At 45.3% G+C, this 16317-nt stretch overlaps 1 protein-coding gene across 6 annotated transcripts in view; it reads right to left on the reverse strand.

Moving 5' to 3' along the window:
* RMDN3 (regulator of microtubule dynamics 3) overlaps positions 1-16317 on the reverse strand; it is a 204478-nt gene that overhangs the window by 37922 nt on the left and 150239 nt on the right. Inside the window, exons 1-4 of one of the 6 annotated variants that reach the window (XM_069729822.1) lie at positions 14221-14496; positions 11401-11593; positions 11156-11321; positions 4115-4258 (exon numbers count right to left, since the gene is read on the reverse strand). In XM_069729822.1, coding sequence (XP_069585923.1) covers positions 4115-4258; positions 11156-11321; positions 11401-11584 — 494 coding nt within the window. In that variant the 5' untranslated portion in view covers positions 11585-11593; positions 14221-14496. Of the gene's footprint in view, positions 1-4114; positions 4259-4807; positions 10018-11155; positions 11322-11400; positions 11594-14220; positions 14497-16317 lie in introns of those variants that run through there. The other 5 variants (XM_069729830.1, XM_069729849.1, XM_069729839.1 and 2 more) reach the window with 5 other exon arrangements.

Raw genomic sequence — 16317 nt, forward strand, 5'->3', positions numbered from 1 at the left:
TCCTTCTCAAAAAATTAGCATATAGTGTTAAATTTCATTATTTACCATAATGTAATGATTACAATTAAACTTTCATATATTATAGATTCATTATCCACCAACTGAAATTTGTCAGGTCTTTTATTGTTTTAATACTGATGATTTTGGCATACAACTCCTGATAACCCAAAAAACCTGTCTCAATAAATTAGCATATTTCACCCATCCAATCAAATAAAAGTGTTTTTTAATAACAAACAAAAAAACCAACAAATAATAATGTTCAGTTATGCACTCAATACTTGGTCGGGAATCCTTTGGCAGAAATGACTGCTTCAATGCGGCGTGGCATGGAGGCAATCAGCCTGTGACACTGCTGAGATGTTATGGAGGCCCAGGATGCTTCAATAGCGGCCTTAAGCTCATCCAGAGTGTTGGGTCTTGCGTCTCTCAACTTTCTCTTCACAATATCCCACAGATTCTCTATGGGGTTCAGGTCAGGAGAGTTGGCAGGCCAATTGAGCACAGTAATACCATGGTCAGTAAACCATTTACCAGTGGTTTTGGCACTGTGAGCAGGTGCCAGGTCGTGCTGAAAAATGAAATCTTCATCTCCATAAAGCATTTCAGCCGATGGAAGCATGAAGTGCTCCAAAATCTCCTGATAGCTAGCTGCATTGACCCTGCCCTTGATGAAACACAGTGGACCAACACCAGCAGCTGACATGGCACCCCACACCATCACTGACTGTGGGTACTTGACACTGGACTTCAGGCATTTTGGCATTTCCTTCTCCCCAGTTTTCCTCCAGACTCTGGCACCTTGATTTCCGAATGACATGCAAAATTTGCTTTCATCAGAAAAAAGTACTTGGGACCACTTAGCAACAGTCCAGTGCTGCTTCTCTGTAGCCCAGGTCAGGCGCCTCTGCCACTGTTTATGGTTCAAAAGTGGCTTTACCTGGGGAATGCGGCACCTGTAGCCCATTTCCTGCACACGCCTGTGCACGGTGGCTCTGGATGTTTCCACACCAGACTCAGTCCACTGCTTCCTCAGGTTCCCCAAGGTCTGGAATCGGTCCTTCTCCACAATCTTCCTCAGGGTCCGGTCTCCTCTTCTCGTTGTACAGCGTTTTCTGCCACATTGTTTCCTTCCAACAGACTTACCATTGAGGTGCCTTGATACAGCACTCTGGGAACAGCCTATTTGTTGAGAAATTTCTTTCTGGGTCTTACCCTCTTGCTTGAGGGTGTCAATGATGGCCTTCTTGACATCTGTCAGGTCGCTAGTCTTACCCATGATGGGGGTTTTGAGTAATGAACCAGGCAGGGAGTTTATAAAAGCCTCAGGTATCTTTTGCATGTGTTTAGAGTTAATTAGTTGATTCAGAAGATTAGGGTAATAGGTCGTTTAGAGAACCTTTTCTTGATATGCTAATTTATTGAGACAGGTTTTTTGGGTTATCAGGAGTTGTATGCCAAAATCATCAGTATTAAAACAATAAAAGACCTGACAAATTTCAGTTGGTGGATAATGAATCTATAATATATGAAAGTTTAATTGTAATCATTACATTATGGTAAATAATGAAATTGAACACTATATGCTAATTTTTTGAGACGGACCTGTATAAAGAGGTGCAGCAGGAATACGATAAGAGAAAAAAACATCACCACTTTAGACCTAGTGACAGGTTCTCTATAATTTCTTACATTTTTGGGTCTCACTAGTAATAACATGCTCTGCTCCACCATATTCTGGTTTTGGAACAAATCAGATTTCTCTTTTCGGAAACCGATAAAATGTGTTATTTATTCTTGTGATGACGGGGACCCCTCCCAGTAGACATTTTTATGGGTGGCATAGTAAATGTGAATTTACCAAATCTCTTCTATTTGCCTAGTAGAAACTTATCCTGTGCTGTGGATTTTTTGCAGCATTTCTACAACAAAATTTGGAACAAAAATCACATGATATGTGACACAGCAGATTTCATTGCTGAAAATGTGGACGCACCCTCAGTGTGTGGCATGAGAGGTGTATTAGCAGGAGATATTCAGGAATTAGAACGCCATGTATGAGACTATCAGCGATTTTGCAATTCACTCCTTTTCGGACATCCACGATAATATCATACATGTCCAGCAGATGGTGGGGCGCATGTATGGAGCAGGCACAGGAGGCGATGTGCTATGTTTAGGGTATGTGCACACAGTTTTTTTTTTAGAAGTTTTTCGGAACCTTGTAAGGTAAATTATGGTTCTTGGAAGACAAGATAAAAAAAAAAAAAAAATGTTGTCTGCAGTGTGAAAGGGTTAAACAGAATTACTAAAGCCCGTTTTCGTTGTGCCCCCAACATCTAGAGCAGGAAGGGGGCCTGCCATGCGTCCAGAAACAACAGCGGACTTGTCAGTTTGGCCGGTATAATGCTCCTCTTACGCTCCAGTTAGGATTTGGAAGGGTACGATTAATGTGCGCTCTGGGGTTTTTGGTTTTGCTAAAATGTGGAAAAATGAAACTGTCAAAATGGACCTTGAGGATTCTAGTGAAAAACAGGGAAAGAGAAAAATTAACTTCAGTGCCACAGCATCAGCCAAGAAAAAACAATAGCTGGTACGCTTCAGAGCCAAGAAATCCGTTGAGCGCTGCATCTTGCGATGGTTTTACCTTTTTCTGTGAAGAGCCTTGGATGACCGCACGACAGAGCAGCCCCCCTGAAAAGTACTCTAAGCTCTATATGGCTGGCAATATTCCCAGAATCACTATTTTAACCCTGGTTAACTCATTAAAGCCTACATTATGTCTTAGTGCTGACCGGTGAACTAACAGCTGCATAAAAAAAAAAAAAAAATTCCTGCAGCTGCAGAAACGGATCGAGGGTGTCAGTGACAGGCGGTGACAGCAGCGAGAGTTCAGGCCTGGTGTAAAACCTCAAGGACCCAAACTGCTCCCGGTCTATATCACGCTGATCCGCCATAGCAGGAAACGTGGCTGTGTGGGATTGGCCCAGGACATAACCAATGGTAGTCTCTTCACCAGGCTCATATTAGGCCTGATTTGCTAAAAACCAATGGGCAAAAACATTTCAGGACTTATTAGACTGCATTACGGGGGTCTTACAAAGACAACCTCTTGTCAATGTGTCCTATTGGGTTATATAAGAAAGTCAGAAAGTCATACAGAGGGGTCTCCACACAAGCAGACTTAATTGGGCCATGTTTAATATCAGAATTAGAGGTACTGTACATTACACTACGGTACACTGTATAGCTGACAGAAGGTACCCTTGGTAAAATCAGCTGCGGTGCCAAAAGCCTGACCTGGGAGATAAGCCATACAGAAATCAAGCTGCAGCTGAAAAAGAGGAAACCAGCCCTTAGATCCTTCACACACCCCGATGTTACAGTCAGTGTGTGCAAGTATGGCATTGGCTCAGGAACCGATACAGCCTGTGTTACATAGCTGGTGCCTGCCCATTACGGCTGTGACCAGAGCTAGCTCCGATCGCTGCTGCATCACCTTTAAAACTGCTGTGAATCCCTGACAATAGCATTTAAAGGGAAACTGTCAGCAGGATTTCACCCCTAAACTAAATATATATGCACATGTAGCGGTTACAGCAATACCTGCATATGGCCAAGGCCTTCCTCTGTTATTGAGAAATCAGCACTGGAACTGATAAGCAAATTAGGCTAAAGAGCTATGGTAGATCTGAAGCCTCCATCACTCAAGCTCTATTCCCCACCCCATTTCCTATCAACCAATTCATGGGATGCTGATGGGGTACACTGGCCACAAAGACCCCATCGCTGCCCTTCAGAAAGCGCTCTTTCATACACTGTAGTAGCCATACAAAAAAAAAAAAAAAAAGTATTAACCATTGTCCCTGGGTCCAGCGCTGACTTTGTACCACTACTCCAGACTCATCAACATCGCTGCAGTTAGTTTATTTAGAGTCTAATAATTCTTATGGGACTTAAAGTGCAGCTTTTAATATGTCACTTATTATAAGATCCATCCTGATATCATTTTCCTAATAAAAGAGATGAACGAATGATGAACTGAAAGACGTATTACTGCTTAGTTGATGGGTAAACCAGCAGGGGCACGGCTGTGTCTTGTTGTAGCACTTACCCTCCTTCACTTTCCACATCAGTCTGTGCTGTCCCGGATCCTGCTGTAAAGTAAATGGAGCTGGAGCCTGTGGAATCCGTCCTCTCTCTGTGGGGCAGGTATCTCCGCCGTCGAATAGCCCGTTGGTTTTCCTCCAGATGTGACCTGGAAAAAATTGGTACAATTTTGGGTTTTTTTTTTTTTTTGCAATGCGCCATGGATTCAAGTTCTGTACATTTAAACCAGTCCCAAAGCAAAAACTTTATTTTGGATTTCAAAAAATAAAATACATTTTCATACAATAAGCAAACTTTCACAAGTTAAAAATACCTCATTTCTGAAGTATACTTCTTTCTTCACTTGAGAAACTATCAGCCACCTCTTCCCCGGACTCAATATTCACTCTGATAAACTGCTATTACTTCTATTGCATATAGAAGTCTATGAGCAGGGAAAGGCACAGAAACACAGACAGATTGCAGCTTTCTAGTAAGTGTTTTTCTAACACCAATGCTGGATTCACAGCTACACTGCTCAGTGCTGCTGAGTAATGTTCTCACTGCTGCTACTGATTCTGAACATGTGCTAAATTCCTCATGTTTTTGTATAGGCGAATCATAGCAGCTAGAACACACCCACCATCTCAGAGACAACTGAAAATTAGAGATGGGGCGTACGGAGGGGAAAACTGGTGAAAAACACCGGATTACGTACCGGTAATGCTCTTTTATAGAGCCACGACAGCACCCACTGAGAGAGGGGATCCGCCCCTAGGAACAGGAAACCCTACGGAGAGATAAAAGGGGCGGTCCCCCTCGCTCCCACAGTTTGGGTTACAGAGATTGCGAGGAACCGCCCACCAGTTTTAGTAGACAATTCTTTATCATCATTCATTATAATTTAACTATGTATAAGTACAAGAATCCACCACCCTTAACAGTGCTCATATGTACACTAATATATGTAAATGGGAGGGAAGTGAAGGGGTGCTGTCGTGGCTCTATAAAAGAGCATTACCGGTACGTAATCCGGTGTTTTCTCTTCGCCACGACAGCACCCACTGAGAGACTTTCAGAGATAGTTATTTGGGGGGGATTATCGTATTAAGGACTTATCTACCGAAACACAAGTCAGTGGAGGCAGATAGATCTAATCTATAGTGACTATAGAAGGTAGAAGGAGAAGACCAGGTTGCGGCCTTACATATGAGTTCTATAGGAACCTCTGCTCATTCAGCCCAGGATGATGCTATCGCCCGGGTGGAATGTGCCTTCACAGTCTCAGGTGGATTCTCCCCTTTAGATGAATAGGCCAGGTATATCGCCTCCCGAATCCATCGGGATAGTGTGCCTTTTGTAACACCAGATCCTTTCCTTTGACCCTGGAAGGAAACAAAGAGAGCCCTGCTCTTCCTCCAGGCGCTAGTCCTATCCAGATAAGTTATTATAGCCCTTCTCACATCTAAAGTATGGTACTTCTCTTCTTCCTGGTCTGTAGGATTATTATAGAAAGAAGGAAGAAGAATTTCTTGAGATCTATGGAATTTTGTACACATTTTAGGTAGGTAGGAAGGGTCTGTTTTCAGGACAATTCTATCAGGAAATATTGACATAAAGGGAGGATCTACTGATAGTGCCTGTATGTCACCTACTCTTCTTGCCAATACTAACGCGACAAGAAGAACGGTCTTAAGTGAAATATATTTAATGTGAGCTAAGTCTAGAGGCTCAAATGGATGACCTGTTAAGGCTTCCAGGACCAAATTAATATCCCAAGGAGGCATCTGCGGAATCTGAACTGGCTCTGATCTCTGGCAAGCTGAAATAAATCTAGCTATCCATCTATTACCCGCAACATTGTGACTATACAAGGCCCCTAGAGCAGAAACTTGTACTTTCAGAGTATTAACTGAAAGGCCTAGGTCACGTCCTTTTTGAAGAAATTCTAGAATAGTGGAGACGGGAATTTCACTAGATAACGCCGATGGATAGAGATTTAGAAATTTCTTCCACACTCTCACATATATGTCAGTAGTGGATCTTTTTCTACTTGTTAACAAGGTATTAATTACACTATCGGAGAAGCCTCTTAGTTTTAACAGCTGCCTCTCAAATTCCAGGCTGTCAACCTTAGTCCCTTCACATGAGGGTGGTTGAAGGGCCCCTGGGAAAGAAGATCCTGATCCTCCGGGAGGATCCACGGATCCGAGATGGACATGGCTCTGAGCAGGGAAAACCATGGTCTTTTTGGCCAAAATGGGGCAATCAGGATTATATTTGCCCGGTCCTCCCTTATCTTCCTGATTACTGTTGGTAGAAGAATCAGAGGAGGAAAAGCGTATGCTTTCTGAAATGTCCAAGGAGTCTGAAGGGCATCGAGAATGTCGGGATTGTCGGCCCGGAACATTGAAGCAAATCTTTTTAGTTGTCGGTTTTGTCTTGTGGCGAAGAGATCTCTCTCGGGTGTACCCCATTTCATAGCTATCATTTTGAAAATTTGATGATTTAGGACCCACTCTCCTTGGTGGAGGGTATGACGACTGAGGAAGTCTGCTCTTGAGTTGTCCACTCCTCTGACATGCAGCGCTGACAGGGACAGAAGATGTTCTTCGGCTATGGTTAGAATGTCTTCGGTTATAGACATGAGCGTTCCTGATCTTGTTCCTCCTTGATGATTGATATAGGCGACTGATATCATGTTGTCGGACAGAATTCTGGTATGTGTCCCGTGTAGCTGCGGAAGGAATTCACATAGAGCATGATAGATAGCTTTTAGCTCTCTTATATTAGAAGAGTCGTCTGACTCCGTGACTGACCATAATCCTTGGACTAAATGGTCTTTTAAATGTGCGCCCCAGCCAGTAGGACTGGCATCAGTATATATTATATTTGAGGGTTTAACTACCCAGGGGACTCCACTGACCAGGTTTTTTGGATCTAGCCACCATATCAGAGATTGGATTACTTTATTAGAAAGGGAAATTTTAATATTTAAATGACCATGAGATTTTTCTTCTTCATGTAAAATTGCATACTGTAAATGCCTCGAGTGAAATTGGGCCCATGGAACCGCTGGAATACATGACGTGAAGGAGCCAAGAAGGGACATGCCTTCTCTCAAAGAAATTAGGGGTTTATCTATTACCGACTGAACTTTATTCCTAACCGTTATCTGTTTATTTTCCGGAAGGAAACATTTCTGGCTTGTAGAATCTAATATAATCCCCAGGAAAATTTGCCGAGTTGTTGGGATAAGTCTAGATTTTTCCCAGTTTATTATCCAACCCAATCTTTGCAGAGATGCTATCATATCACACAACCGTTGTTGACATTGCGAAGGAGAATTTCCTACTACTAAGATGTCATCTAAGTAGGGAATTACGAGAGTGTCTTCTAGTCTTAGATATGACATTACCTCCGCCATTAGTTTAGTGAATACTCTTGGGGCTATAGATAGCCCAAAAGGCATTGCAGTATACTGAAAGTGTCGGACACACCCATTCAATACAATCGCTACCCGTAGATATTGTTGATGCTCTTCATAAATAGGTAGATGGTAATACGCATCTTTAAGGTCGAGAACTGTCATAAAGCAATAGGGAAACAGGAGTTTAATGGTGGACCGGATAGATTCCATCTTAAAGGTTTGATTTTCTAGGTAGATGTTTAATTTTTTAAGATTAATAATAGTTCTGAATGTTCCATCTGGTTTTGGAATCAAAAATAACGGGGAATAGAATCCCTTTCCCTCCTGTAGGAATGGAACCTCCACCAAGACTCCCTTAGCTAGGAGATTTATTACCTCCTGCTCCAATGCCTCTTGTTGTAACTGAGACTTTAATGAAGTCAATAGAAATGAGTCCGGAGGGACTCAGGAAAATTTTAATTGTAACCCAGAGGCAATAAGGTTATTTGCCCAAATATTTGCTGTTATGGCCCGCCATTCATTAGCGAAGGAGGACAATCTGCCTCCCACAGGTAGATCTGACCTAACGGGGTTTTTCTTCAAACTTGAAAGGGCGCTTCCCAAAGAACGCACCCTTTTGTTTTGTGTCTCTTGTGGCCCAGCGATCCTGGTTCTTAAACTCCTTCCTTTTATTAAATGCGGGCTTTCGGAACGCTCTCCTATAAAATGGAACGTAATTATTACTATTTGCAAAGCCTTTCTTCCTTTCCCCTGCTTTAGTTAAGATCTCATCCAGTTTGGTACCAAACAGGTACTCACCCTGACATGGGAGGCTGCATAACTTAGACTTGGTCTGAGGGTCACCTTTCCAGCCCTTAAGCCATAGGGCCCTATGTGCTGCATTGGTTAATCCTGCCGACTTGGCTGCCAGGCGTATAGAGTCGGCAGATGAGTCCGCTAGAAAGGCTGTGGCACCTCTAATTAGGGGTATAGAGGACAATAATTTAAGAGAGAGAGACCCCCTTTCAGCCCTTCTTCCAAGTCACTCAGCCAAACAAGCATGGATCTTGCGGTGCATGTGGCTGAGATTGCCGGTTTAAAAGCCCCTGCAGAAGTCTCCCATGCTCTTTTAAGGAGCGAATCGGATTTGCGATCTAGAGGATCTTGTAACGAGCCTGAATCCTCTACAGGCAGTAAGGATTTCTTTGATGTAGACGCCACAGCTGCGTCTACTTTTGGGGCTTTTGACCATGTTGTGAATTCTTCATCATTAAAGGGGTAGCGTCTCTTTGAGGATGGTTGTAACCCCCTCTGCCCCTGGCTTTCCCACTCTTTTTTGATCAAACTTTTTACTGCCGTTATTACCGGAAAAGAGGGTCTCTTCTTTTCGGATAGGCCAGCAAACATAATGTCTTGCTGTGTTTTAGGGACTTTAAGATCTTCTATGCCCATGGTATTGCAAACTGATCTCACCAGATTGTCAATGCTATCTGTGGGGAAGCACGTATCCTGATCCTCATCTGAGGATATCTCCTGCTGCGATCTATCGGAGTTTGCTTCCTCTAACTCAGACGGCTGATCGGATACAGGTGAAACGTATCCTCTTTTCTCCTTAATACGTGGCTGTCAACGCTTTGTAGGGCTCGTAATTCTTCCCTAATCATGGCCCTTATATCCTCTGATTTAATTGAGGCTTCCTCACGTAACGTTGATTTTATACATGAATCACATAGCCTTTTAGTGTAACTATCCGGAAGGGGCTGGATACATAACGCACACTGCTTGTGTTTCGCTTTTTCCTTCCTTTTTGCCTATTATAAAGGGAGAGGGACAATAATCAGACTAGTGGGGTAGATGCACACTCACCCAGAAGCTGACCGATCAGGTACCGGCTGAGGAGGAGACACAGATGCAGGTGGCTTCCTTTTGGACGATCCGCTCTGCCTAGAGCGGCTGCTGCTGCTGGCATGGCTGCGAGGGGTGACGGTGGTAACCTCTAGAGAAGGTACCGCAGGCTCTCTTGCAGAATCCATTCTGGACGCCGGGATGCAGCGCCGACGTCCTTTTCACATGGGGGCCACCATGTTCTTCCTGTTGAACCCGGAAGTGCTAACCACTTCCGGGTCGCGGCCATATTGGATACTCCGGCGCTGTTACCGGCTTCAGCGCCGGCGTCGTCTCACTCCTCCGCACCCCGGAAGCTTACCAGCACTTCCGGGGGCATGCACTGGGCTCCACACCGCACAGGCGTCCGCCGAGGACGGCGCGACGCTACCACCTGGTGCTTGCCCCGCAGACCGCCGGACATCTGCCGCGAACCGGCCCCCACGACCCGGTCTCGCGACGTCTGCCAGCAGAGGGGGGAAAACTGAATCAGCACCCCCGACGCTGCATCCAGTCCTGGAGCCCTTGCCGTCCTCACAGGTAAACTGCGCAAGCGGCGTCCAGGCTGGGAATCCTCTTCTCCGTGGATCTTCCCGTAGGAACAGGAAACCAAAACTGTGGGAGCGAGGGGGACCGCCCCTTTTATCTCTCCGTAGGGTTTCCTGTTCCTAGGGGCAGATCCCCTCTCTCAGTGGGTGCTGTCGTGGTGAAGAGAAAATGCAGGGTGCAAGCCATATATTGGCTATGAATTGTGTTATAACCCATGTGCATACATGGCAGCTGCTTATTTTAAAGTTACCCTCAAGTAGGATCAAAAATTGATCAGATCAGTGAGGGTCCAAGTCCCATCCCCCCACCCCCACTGATCAGATGATTGAAAGCTCTGAAGTGACCCAGCTCTTTAAATAGTCTAGTGGCCGAGAAGCATACTGCAGTTGTCTCTCATTCATTTATATTCTATGTCATCAACTCTTCCAACATTTATTCCGTAGGAAGACGCCTTTGATTTGCAATCATTTTAGCTGGACATGATCAGATCATGGCGATAAGTGATTGTTTGCATCCTGTGGATGAAAACATAATTCACTGAAAGCGATCAGACTTATTAGAATGGGAAAGTATTCGAGCGCAAAGTGTACTCAATGTGGCTCTCCGGAGGATAAAGGGATGGCTTAAGTCTACCAGAGTTGGAGGGGGTGCAATCTTTTTGTGCCTGGAGCGTTGCTGTAAATGCCCAGAATTTAATTGGACAAACCTTAAAAACGGGAAAAACGGGTCTTCATCAATTGGTATTTGTTGGATAGAGCCTGTAAACACAAGCACTTTTGCAACTTACCGCTTATTAAAATTCCCAGCTGTTCTTGAGATATAAACACACTTCTTTCCAGCTTATTGCCTTGGAGACCGACCACCGTTGTTGGACAGCTGAACCCGACCAGTGCTTACAAGCTCTTTTCTATTGTGCTAGTTTTTGGGTTCTGTCCAAAAGCGCTGTTACCTCCTCATCCTGGCCAGTGCTAACAAGCTAGACAGCAGCGGTAGTCGGTCTCCTTGGCAATGAGCTGTAATATAAAGGGAAGTCTTAATGTGTCAAGAACGGATGAAAATTGTAATGAGTAGTAAATTGCACAAGTGCTCGTTTTTACATGCTCCATCTATGAAGAGGAGGTGAAGCCCTTTAAATATTATTTAGCTACATAAATTAGAAGTTATTTCACATAAACCCCCCAAGAATGGTATAACGAATGGTGCCACCATGTAACATGTACCCACCGGACTTCTCCTACAATATCTTCAGCGAGGCCATGCAGAATGCTCCGCAACGAGTCAATCTCCTGCCGCAGATCTGTGATGCTGCCCAGGACGTCATCCAGACGCGTCAATAACTCTACCTGCTCACGACGGGAGGCAGCGACAACATCGGAGCTTGCTGACAATGCTGGGAGGAAGCAGATGTATCGGCGCATTACTTAGCAACACGTAATCTTACACGTCCAGACATGTGACATGCGACAAACCTTGGGAATAATTCGCTGTGAGCGTATGATCACGGTCTGCCCTCACATGGTATCCATTTTGCTTTGTGACTTTCTTATTACGATCCCTATTACGGTGTTGGTGAAGCAAGTATACTACCACCCCAGCCGCCACTCCAGCCACCAGGCCAAACCCGACCTGAGGTGAAAGGTTAAATTTTGACATGACGTTGTCCTGAGAGAAAGAAGAAAAAAAAAACATTGAAATTAGAATTGTCATGTGAGAAAAAACACAAAATAACATTTACTCAAGTGGTATAGCATAATTGGAACACAGGGGCACGTGGACATCTGGCCGGGGGCACGGGATAGCGCCACTTTGCATTTACAGTGATTCTGATAACACCATATAAAGTTGCGCTGTCCTATGAAGATTTCTCTGACATTTTCTCAGTTGCATTTTACAGTAGTCTGGAAACAGCTGACAACACAGCAAAGGGATCTCGCTGTGGAAAGTTATCAGTCAAGAGACGGGACCAAAATAATGTCCAAGGTATTAATTAGAAACAGCCTGGACACTGAAGGCACCATAAAGAAGTGGCTTAAATTCGGCACAACAATGACTTTACCTAGTACTGGACGTGCCACAAAAACTGATAGAACAACAACTAAATTGGGCCCTCAATCTGCCAAGAGACAACAGTAAGGCTGTGTGCACACGTTGCAGACTTTTCACTATAAAAATGCGAAAAAAACACATACATATGCATCCCATCATTTAGAATGCATTCCGCAATTTTTGATGCATTTTTTTCCGCAAAAAAAAACGCATCGCGGTAAACGCAGCATGTTCATTAATTTTGCAGATTTTTTTGCGGATTTCTCACTATATTATTGCATTGGGAACCTCCGGGAAAAAAATGCAAAAAAACGCATGTGAATATCTTGCAGAAAATGTCCTGTTTTGCTCAGGAAATTTCTGCAAGAAATCCTGAACGTGTGCACATAGCCTAACAGTAAAGAAGAACCTCTATCCTCCTCCTCCCATCAAAGTATTCTCCTCTTAATATATTGCAGTCACCATATTATACAGCACTGTGTACTTACAATTGCTCATTTTCCCCTTTCTACCCAGATAATTCTTCTCTTTTCCATTAGGTCTATGACATCACAAGATTAAAAACAAACTAGATGACTCCTTCTAAGCACCATGCAGGAACAGGAGGACAATTTTCCATGTTGGAGTCAGGAGTCACTGCAAAAGTCCCTGGCAGGGGGAACAGACGAGCAGTGGAGATGGGGGATGATAAATACAGGGACAAGAGACTTCCTGTTTGTACATGGAGCATAGAAAAGAGAAGAATTGTCTGGGTAGAAAGGGAAAGTGAGCAACTGTAAGGACACAGTGCTGTATAACATGATGATTGCAATAAATTTAGAGGATAAAACTTTGATGGGAGAAGGAAATATAGGAGAGGGAGAAGGAGGAGTGCTTCTTCAAAGGAGCTGCAGGAACGGCTAGTACTGGTTGTGGTCTGCATGTGTCTGGCCTGTGTGGCAACACAGAAGATTTTTCTTACAAAGAAAAACATCCAAGCCTGCCTACCTTTTACCAAAACCAACATCAATTCGGTGACAGGGGAGCCTGCTGAGCACATAGTGGGCACATGAATATTGGGGAGCATGTGGTGCACATAGTTGGCACACAGCGACTGGGGGGCATGGCGGGCACATGGGTGACTGGGGAGAATAGTCAGCATTTGGGTGACTGGTTAGCGTGGTAGATATACAGTGGGCAAACGGTGTACACACGGGTCACTGGAGGGGGCACGGCGTACACACGAGTCACTGGAGGGGGCACGGCGTACACACGGGTCATGGGGGCATGTCAGGCACAGTGGGCACACGGTGACTGGGGGCATGGCGGGCACATGGGTGACGAGAGAATAGTCAGCACTTGGGTGACTGGTTAGCATGGTAGGTATACAGGCGGGACACGGCGTACACATGGGGGGACGGGGGGCACAGCGTACACACGAGTCACTGGGGGGCAAGTTAGGCACATATTGGGCACATGAGTGACTGGGGAGAATAGTCAGCACTTGGGTGACTGGTTAGCGTGGTAGATATGCAGTGGGCAAACGGTGTACACACGGGTCACTGGAGGGGGCACGGCGTACACACGAGTCACTGGAGGGGGCACGGCGTACACACGGGTCACTGGAGGGGGCATGTCAGGCACAATGGGCACACGGTGACTGGGGGCATGGTGGGCACATGGGTGACGAGAGAATAGTCAGCACTTGGGTGACTGGTTAGCGTGGTAGATATGCAGTGGGCAAACGGTGTACACACGGGTCACTGGAGGGGGCATGGCGTACACACGAGTCACTGGAGGGGGCACGGCGTACACACGAGTCACTGGAGGGGGCATGTCAGGCACAATGGGCACACGGTGACTGGGGGCATGGTGGGCACATGGGTGACGAGAGAATAGTCAGCACTTGGGTGACTGGTTAGCATGGTAGGTATACAGGCGGGACACGGCGTACACATGGGAGGACGGGGGCACGGCGTACACACGAGTCACTGGGGGGCAAGTCAGACACATAGTGGGCACATGAGTGACTGGGGAGAATAGTCAGCACTTGGGTTACTGGTTAGCGTGGTAGGTATACTGGGGGGGCACAGCGTACACACGAGTCACTGAGGGGCATGTCGGGCACATAGTAGCAGACAGGTCACTGGGGGCCATGGCAGGCATACATTATTGGGGGAGGGGCCTGTGGCAGGGAAAATCACATGTGCACAAAGTGAAAGTGACAGAGTACCAATGTGACTGGAGGACCGGACACCACACACCTACACGTTACCCGGTCACACCGGCTCCCGTCACCTCTGACTGCTGCCCGCGCACCGCTCTCCCACAGTCTCAGCGGAGACACGCCCCCTACCGAGGACAACCGGAACTCCAGCGCCCTACTCACACCCTGCTATCCATTAGTTACCCGGCGTGACGTCACTGCCGTAAAGCGAGCCTGTCGCAGAGTGAGAGTCACAGCCACAGAGCAAAGGTCTGAGAAGATGCTGGAGCCAGAGGACCTCTGTGACGTCACGGCCATGTGATCAATCATGTGTGGGCGGAGTCAGCGGATGAGTGGAAGCACGTGACGTATATGACAGCCTGCAGCGGGGCCGGCGTCATGTGCAGGCGCCTTCGTGACCGTACTGCTGAATTCGGTGATTAGCTGCAGCGGTGAACAAGGAGCAGCAGAGCCGTAGCGGAGGGCAGCGCCGGGGTGGGGGATGTCGGTGGGTTATTATCTCAGACGAGGCTGAGTTGGTTTATATATCCAGTGTCTCACACAGATAGCGATGCCCTGCAGCAAACCCACTTTGATGCCCAGGACCCATTTGGGCCAGGCTGGAGAGACCTGGGTTCCTTGCAGGGCATCACTGTGTATTCATTGTGTGAGATCAGTAGCCCAAAGCCATTTAACCCTTTAATGAACGCCCTTTTGTGCCAGTTTTATCATTTTTGTAGCTGTTTTTCAGTGTATTCACCTCGCTGCATTGTATGTTATTATTGTGATGATTATTTTTTGTGGTTAAATCTATAAGAAACAGAAAAGAAAAAATTGCCGAATAAGAAAACAACTTCAGCCGCGTCAAACTCAGAAGTAAAAATTAACCTGTTCCTGGCCGCCCTTTCAGACACATTTTCACTTTTCTACATATTTAAAATGGAAGCAGAAACCCTCCTGCAGGGTGCAGCTGTGCTGTTACTTCCCTGTGCTCACTAGTATGGCCGTGTGCACGGTGCCCACCCTACAGGAGAATACACGGGTGCATTTGTGTCCTAAAGGAGAATGGAAAAACCAAAATAGTCTTTTTCAGTGCAGAATTCTAAAATGTCTGCAATAAGGCCGGGGTCACACTAGAGAGTTTTACGGACATATGAGAGGCGCAAAAACTACGCATTGCACACGGACCAATGATTCTCTATGGGGCAGCTCCCATCTGCCGTATATTTTGCAGCTGTACTTTACGGGCTGATAAAATCGCAGCATGCTTGTCAGTGTGTTGCGCAAAAAATCCACCAATGAAAGTCTATGGGGGCAAGAAAAATACGGATTACACACGGACCATCAGTGTGACTTGCGAGAAATACGCAGCGGTGTTCTATAAAAAAGCCGGTAATTCAGTGCGGTGTACAGTAAAATCACACTGACAGGTTAGAATAGATAGAATAAATGTCTACACATAGTATAGGTAGACATATTTTTCTATATATATATATATATATATATATAGAAAAAAATTGGAACAGCATCCAGTATTACCTCAAAATGTGCAACGCTTTCCTGACCACCGAACCAGTGATCTCCAAACATAAGAACAAAAAAAGGAAAACAGCACAAAAAGTAACTAAAGAAAAAAGTAAATTTTAATGCCTGAACGGCGTGGCGACGTTTCGGATATACTATCCTTTTTCAAGCAGTGAACACATATGTGAAGCAGTGTTTTATACAGGTTGCAAACATATTTCATTAACAAATGCATTTAGTCCAATCATATGAATAAATGTATAGTGCATTACAATCAGTACATAAAAGAAGGTGCAATAGTGCATATTAAAATATTTTCTCTACCAAGCATTACCCCCGTCAATAATACAGTATCCATATCATCTTAATATCATAAAAATGCTCATCATCTAATCGAGCCAACACAGGTGTCCCCAACCTATGAAACATAATCTTCTCTAACTTACAATTATATCCGCTGCATGTGCAACTGATCCTCGGCGTCCTCAGCCGTCTACTGCGCATGTCACAGCACATCTCGTCAGAGACCCATACTGCCCCTGTTCGCAGCTGCGCAGAGACGCACTGAGGATTACGGCGCCATCTTGGAACAGGGAAAAGCACCCGAATCTGCCATATTCTATAAAAAACT

The sequence above is a fragment of the Ranitomeya imitator genome, chromosome 1 (assembly GCF_032444005.1).
Source record: "Ranitomeya imitator isolate aRanImi1 chromosome 1, aRanImi1.pri, whole genome shotgun sequence".
Lineage (NCBI taxonomy): Eukaryota > Metazoa > Chordata > Amphibia > Anura > Dendrobatidae > Ranitomeya > Ranitomeya imitator.